The following is an 18,150-nucleotide window of genomic DNA, read 5'->3' on the forward strand; positions in this document are numbered from 1 at the left end:
ATGTAGCTGTGTAAATTTCAAATATCTGCTCGATTTATCAAGACATCACATATTTGCAAAAATCTCCGACGTTTTCGGAGACGTACATTTTTTCATGCTTTGTGGCAGCTTTTGAACATCTGTGGCATCTATTAATGTCAAATCTAGCCTTTATTTAACAACATTAGCAAACTATGTTACAATGATTGCACAGCCATTAAGGATCAAATCAATGTTCTGTTTTTTTTCTCCCTCTGCTTGCTTCTTACTGTCTTTGAGGCTCGGGACCAGCGCTCCTGTTGTTGGACAGAAAGACATTAACTCAGTGGTAAGTGTTTTGGTTTTCCAATATATTAGCAACTGTCAGTGACATTTATATTAATCAGGCTGAACTTTAATCATACTTTAGATCAGCCTGTTTTACTTATTGTTTTGTTTGTGCTTTGGTTTGGGGAAGTTGTTTCTTTACTGATCTTTTCCTGTCTTCTGTTATTAGACTTGAGATATGACTGCACTATGCTGTTGCTGTGACTCCAGTTAATTCTACAAGACATGCTGTGTAAGTAAACAAACAACAACAGTTTGGTCTGCATTTCTTGAAAGATCACATCCCCCAAACTTAGTTTAGAGGGTCTACACTGTATATAGTGAAGTCTGCAAGTTTTCTAACAGCAAAATTTGTTTTGTGCCAAAAATCATTTTGCACATCATCAGAATGAGAGTTATTGGCCATGTTTGCATAGCCCTTTTTAAAATGATGCTTTCATGACATTATTGTGTGTTGGGTGGTGGTCAGGGTTATCCAGACTGACAATTGGGACATTGAATGTCACCTCTCCGGTGGGGAGGGAGCCTGAGATTGTCTAAATTGGAGTCTGTTTTATACCAAATGCAGAAAAAAATGTTTTAAGAAAGCAATTAAGTTCATGTTCCAAAAATGATGATTGTTTGCTTGCAGGACAACAGGAGAGATGAGTCCTCCGTCACAGATGGTGTGGTCAGTGAAGATGGTCGCCTGCAGGTTCAAGCTCATTGCATCTCCAACCCACATCCACTGCCACTGTACTTAAGGGAAGTTAAAGACTTTCTTCTGCACCTACATTTGGATCACCTCGATCCATGACAGTCATTCAGGCAGTAATGCCTGGACTGGAAACAAGCATCCTTAAAATAATACAACATTCCAGCTCCTGTGTTGGAATGGAAAACAAATGTGTTGTTTAAATTAGAGACTGCACTTGTGACAGAACAACAAATATTTTATTTTGATTATATAAGTAATGTAAGTACACAACAAACTTGTGGTAGGCCTAAACTTATTTTCAGAATAATTACATCTGAGACTTTGTTTCATTGTAAGATTATAATTGTTTGTTGTTCAGCAGAACAGTGTCCAGTATGTTGGCTGTTATACTTTGTTGTGTTTGAAAATAAAAGTTGGGCTCATTTTAACATCATTACAAAAATTGTTGTTAATTATTTTTAATCATATTCAGGTTACCACAAATTGTTTTTTCATTTAGTTGAACTTAACATGTTTGTCAGTAGGTAAACAATTAGTATTGTACAGTCAGAAATATCAAGTTATTCTTAATACTGCAGACTTGCAATGTATAAGTTGTCCTAACAGTCATCTTAAGTAAGCTTTACTTAGTTTTTTTGAGGCAACGAGTTTCCATAATTCTTTTGAGTTCTGGGAACTTACAAGGCTGTACAGTGTACTCAAAATGAGTAAGTTGCCCTAACTTGGTCATCTTATGTAAACTTGATCCAATTTTTTTGAGTTCTGGGAACAAATGAGCTTGTACAGAGTACTCAAAGTAAATAAGTTGTCCTAACTTTGTCATTTTTAGCTAAGCTTTACTCAATTTTTTTGAGGCAACGAGTTTCCATAATTTTTTTGAGTTCTGGGAACTAATTAGATTTTACAGTGTGGGTGTAATCTGACTCTTGCCCTATCACATCTGGGATAGGCCAGATCCCCCGTCTGCAACCCTGATAAAGATAAGAGGATCACTGGAGTGGAAGTTGGTAATGTTAAATCCATTAACCAGACTCTAGACTTTTTCAAACACTTCAAAGGTTAACTCTTTAAACCTGGAAAGGATTTCCACATTAATAAATGGCTTCCTATTAGCATTAAGTTGTTTTGTAGGACTAACGTAATTTGCATGGGTTGGATCAACTCAGTTAAATTAAGTTGGACTGCAGTAAATAAGTTAATTCATCATTAATTAATTAAGTTCGTCCAACTCAAGTACATTAAGTTGGAATGACAGAATTGCATAATGCTAAAATAAAGCAATTTAATCATGTGAAAATTCGTTCCATGATTTTTTTTGTCTATTCAAAGAGTTATTTTTTGCAGATCTCTAATGTTTATCCTAACCTGTTCCAGGGCAGACTGGGTTAACAGCACAATTTACCATTGCAATTTACCTGGTAAGAAGTGACCCACATTTGTAACAGAACCCTTGTCTTGTCTGCATGTGTTCAGAATTTGGGGTTGTCATGTGCTTAGCAGGCAGTTGGAATGTGTCAATAAAAAGTGACAAAACGGCATTTGTCTGTAATTTGTAATTAAAGATGCATTGATCTACAATAACGCCTTCAGGCAAGCCAGGTTGCACGTTCCAAAGATCAGGACCACAGTAAGTGAAGGCCCCCTCAGCACACTTGGGTCTGATATACATTTGGGACAGAACGAGCAGTGTGATCTCACTTGTCTCCCCTTTTTAGATTCGCACTTTTCTCTGTTGACACTGAAATTGAGAAGAAAAATTTCAAAGAAGACAAAAAGGATAATTCAACAAAGAGGAATCTGCTTCTGTTGTAATACTTCTGCCGTGAACTTCAAGAACTGTGTGCTGCAGAGTATAGACTGCCTGCTGCACAGTGCACACTTTTGGCTGCTGCTGAGGGCATTTGCGGGTGGGGAAATTGGGATCTCATCGGCCACCGCCATCAGCCACCGGGTCCAGCCACTGGGCTACGATGGAGATTCATCATCAGACACTGGGCCGAGCTACCAGGCCACACCTGGGCTCCACCATTTGCCACCAGGTGCAGCCACTAGGCCTGCTTCCAAGTACAGCCACCAGGCCGCAACCAGGCTTACTGCCATTTAATCAAGCAAGTATTTTTTTTGCTGTTGTTTTGTTTTGTGGTTTTAATTGGTGGAATTCTTTCTGTGTTTTCATGTGATATCCCTTCTCCTTATTATCATTGATAAAGATGAACAAACCTCAGACTGGATTTACTCAGCAGTGAAGTGGATAGAACTGTCACTGCACTGAGACAGGTTTGAAAAACCATTCAGAGAAATGTGGCTGTTTTCAGAGCTGTTCTGTTTCCTCACTCTGTGTGGGATCAACAACATTTTCTTAAGTAACCTGTGACGACTCAAGTGCTTTGGATTTTGTAAAGGTTAATCAGTTTACCTCAACCTTAATTGTAACTTTTTGTTCCATGGATCTGGTTCCTTTTTCTAGTGTAATTATGTTTGTTTATTTAGTGAAAATATTTTTTAGTAAGAATTACTTTTATTTCTGTCATGATTCTTTCAAGTATAGGTTTTTTAATAGCTTACTGCTTTTAATTTCTGGAAATGTAAAATGTCATCAGTGACCACTGTGTCATTGCTACAATTAGACATACAAATTCACAAAACCAAGCCTGGAATTATTGTAAAACGAAACATAAAACATTTTTCTGTATAGGGATTTGTTAATGTTGTTCATGTTTTTGGCTGGGATAAGCTTTATCTTATTCCAAATGTGAAAAATTTATGGGAATTTTTCTATGAAGGTTTTATTAAAATCATTGATAAACATGCTCCATTAAAAATAGAGATTTTAAGGTTGTAAAAATACCTGGTTCACTCTTTTAAAGTTACTTCATGAGCATAATGTGGTGTGAGCCAAAACCAGAAAAACAGATCCTAGCTCAGATTGGAAATGCTTTATGGAGCTCTGCAATAAATGCATTGTGGCAATAATAAATGCAAAGGCTGCATATTTTATCTCAGAAAATGTAAACACCCCCCTTAAAATTTTGGAAAACAATTCAGTTACTAAATGGAAAAGATACTGATTCAGATCCCCCCCACATACATAATCAAAGATAATGAGAAATTTGACAAAAAGAATGAAATACTTAGTATTTTTAATAAGTATTTTATTAATTCCCCAAACTTTATTAAAACTCCAAATGCTTGTGAATTGTGAAATGCATCTGGTCTGATTTGAAGCTGTGAGAAGGATGGAACAAAACTGTGTTGGCGATGAAAGGTTTAGAGAGAGGACAAAATTTGGTGGAAAGACAATGTAGAAACAACTTAAGATGGTAGAATAAAAGGGAAGTGAGGGAAACATGGGGACATTTCCACAAATGAGAAGCTACCTGTTTCCAATTAACTACACAGGCAGCTGTTACCACTGAGCAATCAGTCCCCTCTGCAGCAAAGATCATATAAAATCAGCTCTTGTTGTTTCTAGTCAGTATGTGGAAGCTCCTGTTGCAATAAGGTACAGTGCTGGTATTGAGTATGCAGTGTAGTTTGTTTATTGGTCTATTATGCAGTTAACATGTTTTTGGTTTTTTGGGTCCTGTTACAGGCTCTTGGGGAGGTTGAAACTCCTTAACTACAGCAAAATGAGGTAAGTGATGCTTTAAAACAACTAAAGAAGAGTGCCATAATCCAGCAGTATCTCTATTAAAATCTGAAATTTGAAAAACGGTTAATGGGCAGTGATGCTTCATAGGAAGGGTGCATTATGGGTGTGGATTGAATGATGTGTACTACATATAAACGTGTGTGTGTGTGTGTGTGTGTGTGTGTGTGTGTGTGTGTGTGTGTGTGTGTGTGTGTGTGTGTGTGTGTGTGTGTGTGTGTGTGTGTGTGTGTGTGTGTGTGTGTGTGTGTGTGTGTGTGTGTGTGTGTGTGTGTGTGTGTGTGTGTGTGTGTGTGTGTGTGTGTGTGTGTGTGTGTGTGTGTGTGTGTGTGTGTGTGTGTGTGTGTGTGTGTGTGTGTGTGTGTGTGTGTGTGTGTGTGTGTGTGTGTGTGTGTGTGTGTGTAAGTAAAACCCCTGGTCTGCAGGTTGGTGTGGCTATTATGTCTCACTGGAAGCATCACTTGTGCACCTGTGGAAAAAGGTAAGCGGTTTACTAAACTTAAATGATTGACCAGTTAAAGTTAATTAGAACTTGGCTGTATTGGCTAAGTCTTAGCTTCTATTAATTTCTCTTCTAGGGCTGGGACTGAACAGTGCTGAAACACAAACTCTTCCTTGGTATACTTTCAGGGGAACGGGGAGTTCTGAACTGGGGAGTGACTCTGACAAAGCACCACAACGTACTAGTAGTGGCTATGGAGTACAAAGCCTTCCTCCAAATACTCTGTATGAAGCTCCAGCAGCTGGTTCTTTGGGATATACAGTGGGTCAGTATGGGGCTCCAGCAGTTGGCTTTGCAGTAGGTCAGTATGGGTCTCCAGGAGTAGGATCGGACAGATATGCGGTGGGTCAGTATCAGACAGGACCTACACAGTTTAACACTCAATCTGGTATCGGCGATGACGAAAACAAGCTGGTTTTCAGTGACGTGTCTGGTCTGGAGCCAGTTTACTCCATAAGTTCCCGTTCACGCTACCACAAAGGAAGAGCGGTCTTCGCCCAAACCCGCTACACCCCCACAGAATCTCTTGGTTTGTCTGTGCCGCTATTCCCATACACCAGCTACATGTTTTCTCCATGAGGCAATCCTCACACTGTCAAAACTGTGTACGGAAGATCTGGGACTAGCTCTTTTGAATTGGGTTTCTTAAGCTAGTGATGGTTGATGGACTTGTCTTTACCTTGCAGATGTTAATGTTGTGTCTCTGCTGCTTATGACTGAAAATTTGTCAATAAATGACTTTGGTTTAAATTGTTTAAATCAATTCTGATGCCTTTTGCCATGTTTCCTGATGAGGCAATCTTCCAAAAACTGGCACTCTTGTCACTATTTTTATATATATATAAGACTTTAAGTCCAAAAATGATCAAATGTCAAGTTGATCCATGCAATCTAAACTAAGACAAAATGGACTTTACTGTCATCTTGGAGGCTTTCTTATATATAGCTTGCTGTGGGCACAGAGGTAAGGTTAAAGGATGTTTTATTAAAATAGTCTGACTCGAGCCTTGAGAATGACAGGCAGCTTTATGATGCTTGTGCAGCAGTACCAATGGCTTTTAACTCCTAGGGGCTAAGGGCACCGCAGGAAGGTCATCTAGCTCACCTTGCAGCTATTTGTCAAATGCAACTACTAAGCTAGTTAAGAGTGGACCTCTGTAAACCAGTCCACCTCCAAGTGATAACAAGGAAAAAGCACAAAAAACCCTTATAGCTCTTTCTGAGTCTCACCTGAACTCAAAACATTCATTACAAAGTTGTTCAGTAAAAATGGGCAGCTATTAGGTCTGTCCGATGCAAATTATGTGACATTACAGCCAAAAGCGAAAAAAAGAAACGGTAAATGTAAAACAGTTTTATTTTTCAATGCCATTTTTTTTTTTTAATGCTAAAATTGAGTGTTGCTGCTCTGGAACTATAAATACACATTTACAGATTCCTGTGAAAATTCAGAAATGTCTGTACAGATTTACCGATTTATTCAAAACATTTAAAAACTGCATGCAAATCTGCACACAAATCAAAATACACACATGCACAAAATGTTTTGCTACAATGATAGTCTTGTACAACTGCTAGAAATAAAACTAATTGAACCTGCTGAACCCTGTATTAGAATAAAGCTGTTCCCCAGGTAAGGGGAGAAAAGTGATGACAATTCAAAGAGCTCAGTCCTGACAGGGGCTGTACAGTCTTTCTTTTCTTTTTAATGAAAATGATTAGCCTATCACAATAAAATAATGTTTGCTTCACATGGTACTTGGAACGTCACAACCTGGAACGTGTTGATTTCCTAGCATTTTATTTTTTGGCAACAAAGAATAAATTAAGTCAGCCTCTGACCCTGCTTCCCCCCTCCTTATTTCATGATTTGGTTTGGTCCAAGTGGTGCTGATGCTGAGCATTAAAGTAAGGATGGCACCTTAAAAGTAAAGTCTGGGTTTCAAAAAAGAAAAGGGAGACAGTGGAAATTCAACTCATAGCAAGCTCCACATGAAAGAAACAGTTTGACATTTACTAGTATCAGTTAGCTTACTTCACTTACCTCATCCATCCCTAGACCCAACTGTCTTAGCTAATTATAGGCCAATCTCCAACCTTCCTTTCATATCAAAAATCCTTGAAAGAGTAGTTGTCAAACAGCTAACAGATCATCTGCAGAGGAATGATTTATTTGAAGAGTTTCAGTCAGGTTTCAGAGCTCATCACAGCACAGAAACAGCTTTAGTGAAGGTTACAAATGATCTTATGGCCTCTGACAGTGGACTCATCTCTGTGCTTGTCCTGCTAGACCTCAGTGCAGCGTTCGATACTATTGACCATAATATCCTATTAGAGCGATTAGAACATGCTGTAGGTATTACAGGTGGTGCGCTGCAGTGGTTTGTATCATATCTAGCTAATAGACTCCAATTTGTACATGTAAATGGAGAGTCCTCTTCACACACTAAGGTCAATTATGGAGTTCCACAGGGTTCAGTGCTAGGACCAATTCTATTTACATTATACATGCTTCCCCTAGGCCAGGGGTCGGCAACCCGCGGCTCCGGAGCCGCATGCGGCTCTTTAGTCCTTATACTGCGGCTCCGCCTGGTTTGGGCAAATAAATTAGAAGTATTTAGCTGAAGTGTATTTTATTTATGTTAGTTCTTTTTAACTCGTAGTTCTAAATTGGAAGATTATTGTGATATTGAAATATAAAAATAAAATTATATTCTATTATTTTTTCATCGCTCAAAATAAGCGTCACACTCGCGGAAGCCGGTGTACCCGCCGAAACGCCGTGCATTTATCGAGACTTTCAACCCCAGGTAGGCCAATTATGGATCTTCGGATCCACATTATGTCAGCAGCTGTTCTCCACCGTGAACTATGTTAAAGACAAACACCGTTCACGCCTGACAGATGACAGCTTACAGTCCTGCGTAAACTGACTTCGTATATCCCCGATTTGCGGACTCTGTGCACAGAGGTTCAGGAGCAGAAGTCCTATTGTAAACAAATCACGGCAGACCCGACGATGTTTCCATGAGCATGCTTTTGAGAATCTCTTTATTGAGCACTTTTCACACACGGTTGCTGTACGCATACAGCCGGCTGTAGCTTTTCAGCTCACAGCCCGACATACACCACCAACAACACAACAGCACAGATAGCACAGACGTAAAGGCAGCGAGGCGTGATTGCGGGTGTCGCTCAGGTGCTTCCGCCTCCCCTGCAGCGGCGCTGCAAACCACGCCCTGCCGCACGCATTAACCAGGTAAAATACATATTTAGGCAGAATTTTGCAAATATCTATTTTTCATTTTTCAGCAGCATAGTGCTTTTTTCAAATTATTTTTTAAAAGTCAGGTCAAGGCTCCAAAAGCCCAAAGGAGATATAAGGGTGGCGGCTGACAACAGTTTTTGTTTGCTACATGGATCATTTTAGTTCAGGTTGGTGTCTTTCCTTTTGTTATATTTCTTTAAGAGTTCAAAATGTGTTAATTACATAAACACAATTTAATTTTCTCTGTAGCACTTCATGGATTTCATAAGCAGCACACCTTAGTTGTTCACACAAAGCATAAAGATAAAAACCAATATATACAGTGTTATCTTCATTTTAGATGTCAAAAAGTATTTGCGGCTCCCAGTGTTTTCTTTTGCGTGGAAACCGGGTCCAAATGGCTCTTTGGGTGTAAAAGGTTGCAGACCCCTGCCCTAGGCAGTATCATTAGAAGACATAGTATACATTTTCACTGCTATGCTGATGACACCCAACTCTATCTATCCATGAAGCCAGGTAACACACACCAATTAGTTAAACTACAGGAATGTCTTAAAGACATAAAGACCTGGATGGCTGCTAACTTTCTGCTTCTTAATTCAGATAAAACTGAGGTTATTTTACTTGGAAAATCTTAGAAACATGGTATCTAACCAGATTCTTACTCTGGATGGCATTACCTTGGCCTCCAGTAATGCTGTGAGGAACCTTGGGGTCATTTTTGACCAAGACATGTCCTTCAACGCACATATTAAACAAATATGTAAGACTGCTTTCTTCCATTTGCGCAACATCTCTAAAATTAGAAATATCCTGTCTCAGAGTGATGCTGAAAAACTAGTTCATGCATTTATTACTTCCAGGCTGGACTACTATAATTCATTATTATCAGGATGTCCTAAAAACTCGCTGAAAAGCCTTCAGCTAATCCAAAATGCTGCAGCAAGGGTACTGACAGGGACTAGAAAGAGAGAGCATATTTCTCCTGTTTTGGCTTCCCTTCAGTGGCTTCCTGTTAAATCCAGAATTGAATTCAAAATCCTGCTCCTCACATACAAGGTCTTAAATAATCAGGCCCCATCATATCTTAATGACCTTGTAGTACCATATCACCCTATTAGAGCACTTCGCTCTCGCTCTGCAGGCCTACTTGCTGTTCCTAGAGTATTTAAAAGTAGAATGGGAGGGAGAGCCTTCAGTTTTCAGGCCCCTCTTCTGTGGAACCAGCTTCCAGTTTGGATTCGGGAGACAGACACCATCTCTACTTTTAAGATTAGGCTTAAAACTTTCCTTTTTGCTAAAGCATATAGTTAGGGCTGGACCAGGTGACCCTGAATCCTCCCTTAGTTATGCTGCAATAGACGTAGGCTGCCGGGGATTCCCATGATGCATTGAGTTTTCCTTTCCAGTCACCTTTCTCACTCACTATGTGTTAATAGACCTCTCTGCATCGAATCATATCTGTTATTAATCTCTGTCTCTCTTCCACAGCATGTCTTTATCCTGTTTTCCTTCTCTCACCCCAACCGGTCGCAGCAGATGGCCGCCCCTCCCTGAGCCTGGTTCTGCCGGAGGTTTCTTCCTGTTAAAAGGGAGTTTTTCCTTCCCACTGTCGCCAAAGTGCTTGCTCATAGGGAGTCATATGATTGTTGGGTTTTTCTCTGTATCTGTTATTATAGAGTATACTGTACAATATAAAGCGCCTTGAGGCGACTTTTGTTGTGATTTGGCGCTATATAAATAAAATTGAATTGAACTGAATTTAATTCATTTCTAACAGAAAATAATGTGTTCTGTTAATATAGCCAACATGCAATCTGTGCAGACAGACCCTTTCTACATATGTACACAAAATCAATTCTCTGACAACCCGCTGCCAGGCCAAACAGATCAAACCCCTGGCTCAGACTTAGTTATAGGTGAGCTCTTTTATGTAAAACACTGTGTCTAATCGCAGAAGGGCCTTTTTTAATTTTAGATTAAAACCTTTTTGAGTTTCACTAGGTCTAAGGACAGAGACATATTTTAGTTGGCTATACTTTGTTTGAAAATTAATATCCAAAGGATCATTAAAATTATACTTCCCAATACTAAATATTATACATAAACCTGTTTAAGGAGTAAAAAAAATACTTTTACTTTTTTATTTGGTATAAGGTACCAATCAATGTAAACTAAATGAATGAGTAAATAAATAAATAACATTAACATTAAAAAATAAAATGTAAAAAAAATGGCATATATCTCAACAATCTTGGGCAAAATCAAAACCTAAGCAAAATATATATCCATGTTTGCAATGTGCTATAGTTTTAGTGCTGGAATGGTTTCCAAAATTAAACGGTGAGGCCCAAGGTGATATTTGTTTTCACGGGTCCCTGCAGGCACCCGTGCTGGTCTGTATCAGAAAGGCGACACAACCTCTCACTGATGCTGCCTGCATCTGCAGCTTCGACCAACTACAAGTCTCCAGTTTTGTAATTCATGTTCACGTTTTCATTTCTGTCCAACCAGCAAACCGACACAACAATCCTAGCCATGCCCACGGAACAGGCCACGCCCCTGAGTGTGGGTTTTCGTTTGACAGTGAGTAAAGTTTGTTGGGAGTCGTTGAATTGTCAGTGATTTTAACCTTTTTGCTTAATTTCCCCTGTTTTTTTCGGATTTTACTATAACGATGGAATAACAAGTAAGCATGGTGGTGAATTCAGTCCACTGGTTTCGTAAAGGTCTGCGGTTGCACGATAATCCTGCGCTGCAGGAGGCCCTGAATGGAGCGGACGCAGTGCGCTGTGTTTATATTCTAGACCCCTTTTTTGCTGGAGCTGCTAACGTGGGAATCAACCGATGGAGGTTTGTGACTTCATATTGTTACAGTTTGGAGTTATTAAAGGCTAACTCAACCCAGTGAAATACAGGAAGAGCATTTACTAGGTCACTATTTACACGATCCATTACTCTTGGGCCTCTGCTCCACGTCATTTAGCTAATGCTAGCATAGAATGGAACCCGATTAATGCTGAGCGCCATTGAAGAAATACATAACTTTAACTTATTGTCGTATATCAGCCAAGTATGTCCACTTAGAAGAGGAAGTGTTTTAACGTAAATTAAATACTGTACATTCTTGTTCGGCTTATACTCAAAATTACATTTAAAAAAACACTGGAGCTAATTCTTGATGGTGTCTGAAAGGTTTCTGCTAACCAAGTTAACTCACAACAGTTTGGTACAGAAACTACGGAGACAACGACGTCAATTTAACATGAGTAAAAGAAAGGTTCGCATGAAATGGCAAAGCCTGGTTAATCACGCAAGCGGAGAGAGGTGCACTATGGGAGTTGGATGTCAATTTCGATTTGCTTAGTGAGTAGCTATGCGAAAATTATTACAAAATAATTGATTGTCAAGCCTGCCAAGGAAACATAGAGGTTGCTATAGTAAATTAATTGATAATGACGCTCCAACACGACATAGCTGGAAAAACTGCATAAACGTCAACATGAATCCACGAGTGTTTGCACTAATGGTCCCGCCCCTTGGGCCACTACATCAACCCCAACACTCCACCACGTTTCAGAAGGGAACGCTGTACTTTCTGTTTACTACAGTTATTTGGCGACACATTTGAGGCAATTTATCCAAAATTTCCTCAAATGTCAGTGCTTCTCAAGCGTAACAGTTTGATACTTTTACTTTTGTATTTTAAAATTCTATATATTTTCATAATTTTTGGTTATTGGTTCAGATATGTTAAGGTTGTTGCATATTCATCAATTTAATTTATTCTAGTTATAATATACCAGTGGCTTGGATATGGGTATTTGGTAATACAAAGTACTGTGTTCACTCAATAATAGTACTGGAGCTATGGATTATTTTTAGTAATCTGTCTATTCTATCACTTATTCCGTCATATATTTGAGTAATTGATAAATATTAAAAGAAAAAACCCCACGGGTCTTTCAAAATGAATTGCTCATTGGATTGGAATATAGAATTCATAAGGTTTTTACGTTTAACTGCATACATTTCTTAAATGCAAAAAATAAAATAATCCCAAGTACAGTCAAAGGTCAGTCAAATAAAATAAGGTACACACCAATCTAGACTAAGGCATAAATTAAATTTGGCTTTATTAGGCTTTCTTACATTAATAGAAGGCAAAAATCATTCTGACAGTATTATATCACCTGGATGAGGTGGATTTTGTGTCTGTTTATATGTATGTGTGTGTATGTGTGTGTGTGTGTGTGTGTGTGTGTGTGTCTCCGTGTTTAAGTCATTTAGTGTATATTTTGTGTGTCTGTAAGCCTTTAAAGGAGTATGTTGTGGCTGCAATAAACAAAAGGAACCAAATCAGCATTTGGAAGTTTGCCTTTTGTGTTGATGCAAAATTTTGTGCTGCTGAAAACAACAAGTTATAATGCTGTACATGTTAATATGTAATTATTAATAATTATCGATACTTCCGGCAACTAATTTCCCAGTCGACTAAAAAAATGTTTAGTTTAGAGAAAAAAATTTTTTTAGTTGACTTGTCTAAAACTAAGAAACACTCAGATATTACGTTAAATTTGAGAACTGTTTAATGGACAGTGTCAAAAACCAACAACAAAGATATTTGAACCCATTAATCCCATTCTTCAGTAATGAATCATGCAGCACCTCACATCGTTTAGAGCAGGTCACCTACTGATCGCAGGGTTAGTGGTTCAATCCTAGGCTCGTCCAGTCTGCATGTCAAGTATCCTTGGGCAAGATACTAACCCCAAGTTGCTCTCCGATGCATCCATCGGAATCTGAATGTGTATGAATGAAGTTAGGAAGCACTAAGTATAGAAAGAAAGTGCTTGCGTCAATGGCTGTGATTGGGTGAATGTGGCATGTTGTTTAGAGTGCTTTGAGTACTCCAGGAGAGTAGAAAAGCGCTATATAAGAATCAGTCCATTAACCATTTACCATCCCACATACTGCGAATGCAACATTAACCACCCCGCTTCCCAACCGGAAAATCTTCTACCCTGCATGCTGCGCTGAGCATGCGTGAGAGAATGACACTTGCTGTCGTTTGGATTTCACTAGGAGGATGTTAAACAAAATGCGATAATTACCAAAACATGCCTTAAAGACTATTGCTGCAAAAAGTAGCAGTAACAGTAATTTATTCAACCAGCTGAAAAGTCATCCACTGCAAAATGAAGCCTGTTTTAAACGCGGCATATCAGCGTCTCCCCACACAGCAAAGAAAACATTAAATAAACCAGCTCTGATATCTGCGACTGTTGTTTCTGAATGTTTCTTTAATTTGTAGGGATGGGTATTGATAAGATTTTCACGATTCTGATTCCATTTTCGATTCTGTTTAACGATTCGATTCTTTATCGATTCTTATTTTTAAAAAAGGAGAACACTAAGGTCGATTAGCTTAGAACTTTGTTTTATATCTTCTCTTTGAACAAGATAGAAATTTAGGAGTAACATGGCCTTACAAACCCAACAGTGAGATCCTTCAGAGATCCACAGCCTACGGCTCTTCAATGGGGTGTCACAGGGTCCCCAGGAAAAAAAATTGTAAATGTAAAATAATAAAATAAATATTCTTCTGTAGCAATAACAAAGTATAACATAAATTATTCTGTAGCAATTACACAAGAATATCCAGTAATGTCCCTGCCTACAATTAAACACATTCACTTACCGAAAATCGGGGGCATCTGCTGTGGCAAATGGGTGCAAGCCTTTGACCACAAACTTAGTCACTGCTCGGTGACATTCGTCTATCCTGACCTGAAAGGAGACGCTACCGGTAGACTGCAGCGAGAACTGCCAGCCAGATTCTGCCTCTCTCATCATGGTCATCTAAATGCAGCGCACAGTAATGGCAGGTTTTGTAATAAGGCAGACCGCGCTAACATAATATGCACTGTTAGTTGATTATTTACCTGCCGCGTAACGGGAGAGGGCGTGTAAACGTTACCGCTGCTGCTGGGTTGAGATTCACGAGTCCGAGTGGAATTAAAACACGACATTCATTTAAGGTCATCGCGTGTTTTGTGAGCAAATGCTTTTGCATATTCGTAGTGTTTCCTCCTTTAAATGAAATATCTACTTTACATGTATTCCAAGTTGCCCCGTTGTCATCCGTTCTCGTAAAGTATAACCAAACTTTTGAGCGTTTGAGCCGCTTCGCGCCCTGCCAGGTAAATGACGCCTCCAAGCGTGGTGACGTCTTTCGGGCGACTGGAATCGATAAGGGAATCGTTTGCAAAAATGGCAAACGATTCCAAGGAATTGAAACAGTGGGAACCGGTTCTCAACAAGAACCGGTTTTCGATACCCATCCCTAGTAATTTGAGGTCATCACATTTTTATTTTATAGTTTTTGTATGTTAAAAGCACAAAGAGTACCTTTTTAAGTTCATTTCTTTAATTTTTGTCTCGTGAATTCTTGCTTGATGTAGTTTTTTTTGTTGCTATGATATTTTGTTTGTTAAAGGTCTAGTGTTGACCGCAGAAAGAGACTTACTGTGGCAGTATTGTCATTTGTGAAAAAACATCTGTGTGCAAATATTGAATGGTCAATTTGAATGAGTATACCTCTGCAATTTTAGGCACTGTATGATTGAAAAAAAACTTTTTAGGATGCTATTGAAACGTATCGCGATATGTATCATGTATCATTATATAGCCCACAAAAATTGCAAAATTAGATTTTCCTCATATCACCCAGCCCTAACTCCAAACAGACAAGAAGAAAAACACTTAAAATAAACCAATCTTAACCTCTTACTATAAAAGATGTTCACGTATTAATATAATATGACAAATTAACATCCAAAAAACTAAAAAGCTGTGACTGAAAAGTGTGGCACGTTGTGCTGTGGATTATGAATGGTCCACACTGTTCAAAGCTCATTGACAGCTACTTTAATAAAAGTTAAAACCTAAAATAATTGAACAATTGGAGGAAACCTCGAGCCTTTCCCTGCCCAGCCAATAGTAAGTAATCTCTCCAGTGTGTCCTGGGTCTACATCAGGACCTCCTCTCAGTAGGACATTATCAGCTGCAACACCTTAGCTGGCTCATTTCAGTGTGGAGGAGTAGCATCTCTACTCTCAGCCCCTCCCATATGACTAAATCCCTGGCCTATCGTCCCACTGCAGCGGCGCATTGTCTGAGCAGAGGGTGAACGGGCATCTCAGGAGGTAATAACAAAGGGAGTCTACCACTCACTGGATTACCAGATACTTTCTCTCCACTGTACTGTATCTGACCTCTCTCCCAGACAGTTTGCGGCTGATGTAGTAACGCAAGCACTTTTTTTTTTTTTTTTATCACAAATGTGGATAAAACTCTCACGTCAACATGGTAAATGGACTGGTTCTTATATAGCACTTTTCTACTCTGAGCACTCAAAGCGCTTTATACAACTTGTTCATTCACCCAATCACACCCATTCACACAAGCACTTTTCTAGGTTTTCAGTGCTACCTGACTAACATTCATACACTGTTCTTTCCTTGGACCACTTTTCACAGATGCGAACCACTTTTGATAGGTGCTGATCACTGCAAACTGGGAACACCCCACAAGGGAGTTTATGTTCATGTTTATGTCTGTGCAGGTTTCTGTTGGAAGCTCTGGAGGACCTGGACAGCAGTCTCAAGAAGCTCAACTCCAGGCTTTTTGTAGTCAGAGGGCAGCCTACTGATGTCTTCCCCAGGCTTTTTAAGGTCTGTATTCCTGTCAGTTGCCTCTCCTCTGTTATTCCTCATCTGCAAAGAAAGTTCAGATAGTACAGATGCAGAATTTGCATGTGGGATATATTTATTTTCATATTTTTCTCACTGAAATTGATGTTCTAGTATTTTTCTGCTTCTAAAATTAGATTAAAGATCTAGAACTGAACAAGTTCACATTCATACTAAAACTAAAACTAAACCTTTCATCTATGTTTTCAATGCTTTTAGCTAATCTATTACAATTAATTTAGCTCTCTGTTAACCATGTATCTAGTTATTAGGTAACATTTTTTATGCTGTATTTACAAACCAATTCAGATAATTTTTCTTTTAAGCTAGCCATGTGTTTCGCTATTATCATCTGCTACCATCAGTGTGAACAGGAAACACAACAGATGAAGTGGCTGTCACATACATTTCATTTTGTTTACTTATTTCTGTTCAAACTGACCCATTTGGAACAATCCAGTTTGGCATTATAAACCAAAGCTTGAATGCACAACTTGAATACAAAAGTTTGACTTGGTGGTCTGGGTTATAAGTAGGCACATGGTAGATCTATACAAGACTTATGAACTGTTAAAGCCTAAGATTTAATTAGTTCCTTGATCATTGTTACTATTTAAAATCCTTTTTCAAATTCTTTTATTCTTTGCTACAGGAGTGGAACGTGACCAGGCTGACCTTTGAATATGACCCAGAGCCTTATGGGAAAGAGAGGGATGGCGCAATCATTAAGATGGCCCAAGAATTTGGAGTGGAGACCATTGTCAGAAACTCTCATACCCTCTACAATCTAGATAGGTTTGTGTTTTCCACACAATTAGTCTATTTCTAATGGTATCCCCACCACTAACACAGGTATTATGCAACTCCATTTAGTCTCTTCTTTCCTGTATCAGCAGTCCATTCTTGTATAACGACAGGAGCTCTTTATTGACAGGTGTTTGAGAAGTAATTTTAAAAAGTAATTCTTTTACCTTAACAAAAGGTGATGAATAAGTCTTCATAGTCTGCTGTAACCAGTATTTGATAGCAAGCTTATGGACTTGGGTATCATTTTCCTTTTGTTTGGTTGGTTTTTTTTACTTGTTAATTCACTTCTCAGTTTACGTATATTCAAGCCCATTTGGAAAATGACAATTTTGACCTCATACAACAACAACAGTGGCTTTAAAATTAAGCGGTTGTGAATTAAAGTGTCGACCTTCACCTTTAATACTGAAACTGATGACTGGGTTTCCTGCCTTGAGGTGATGTCCTAGATTTAGCTTCTGCTGTCTTTGGTTGATACTTGAATACTTTCCTTAGTTTTGTATTCAGGAAGTGAATCACATGCTCAGTCAAACTGAACTCAAGTGACTGACTAATCATATAAAAAAAAAAATGTGACATTAATCAGCTAGCTGATTAAACACAGATGCTCTTGCAAACTTACATCTTAAGAACAGTTCATTAATAGTTTGTTTATTAACTGTTGTAACATTACTCAGTGTTTTCCTTGGTTAATATCACTGTGTGGTTCACCTGGAAAATAATTTCCTGATGGCTTTTTTGTACCAACAACTGGCAACTCACTTAATGCAATCTGCCCCTAATCATTAAAAAATGTGGGAATGTCAGTGTTACATCAGGGCGCACCAATTGACCATCACTTTTAATCACTTGGTCAAGTGCTGAGCATAGAGTGTCATCACGCCGTGTGTACCCCCTTTACATATTACCGGCACACTGTATTTCCCAGACTTCTCTCCCAGAGAGGCCACTGGTAAACTGATACAGATATGTTGCTGTGTGTTACTCAAATTTTCTTCCTTTTCTGTTTTGCTACAGGATAATAGAGATGAACAACAACAGTCCTCCTCTGACGTTTAAGCGTTTTCAGACTATTGTGAGCAGACTGGAGTTGCCTAGGAGACCTCTGCCTCCCATCACTCAGCAACAGATGGACAAATGTCACACCAAAATAGGAGACAACCATG

At 38.8% G+C, this 18,150-nt stretch overlaps 1 protein-coding gene across 1 annotated transcript in view; it reads left to right on the top strand.

Moving 5' to 3' along the window:
• Positions 1 to 10,964: 10,964 nt before the first annotated feature.
• cry2 (cryptochrome circadian regulator 2) overlaps positions 10,965 to 18,150 on the top strand; it is a 19,822-nt gene continuing 12,636 nt past the window's right edge. Inside the window, exons 1-4 of the mRNA XM_031753500.2 lie at positions 10,965 to 11,275; positions 16,051 to 16,159; positions 16,830 to 16,972; positions 18,002 to 18,150. The exon at positions 18,002 to 18,150 is cut by the window's right edge and continues 36 nt beyond it. Coding sequence (XP_031609360.1) covers positions 11,118 to 11,275; positions 16,051 to 16,159; positions 16,830 to 16,972; positions 18,002 to 18,150 — 559 coding nt within the window. The 5' untranslated portion in view covers positions 10,965 to 11,117. The remainder of the gene's footprint in view (positions 11,276 to 16,050; positions 16,160 to 16,829; positions 16,973 to 18,001) is intronic.

The sequence above is a fragment of the Oreochromis aureus genome, linkage group 7 (assembly GCF_013358895.1).
Source record: "Oreochromis aureus strain Israel breed Guangdong linkage group 7, ZZ_aureus, whole genome shotgun sequence".
Classification (NCBI taxonomy): domain Eukaryota; kingdom Metazoa; phylum Chordata; class Actinopteri; order Cichliformes; family Cichlidae; genus Oreochromis; species Oreochromis aureus.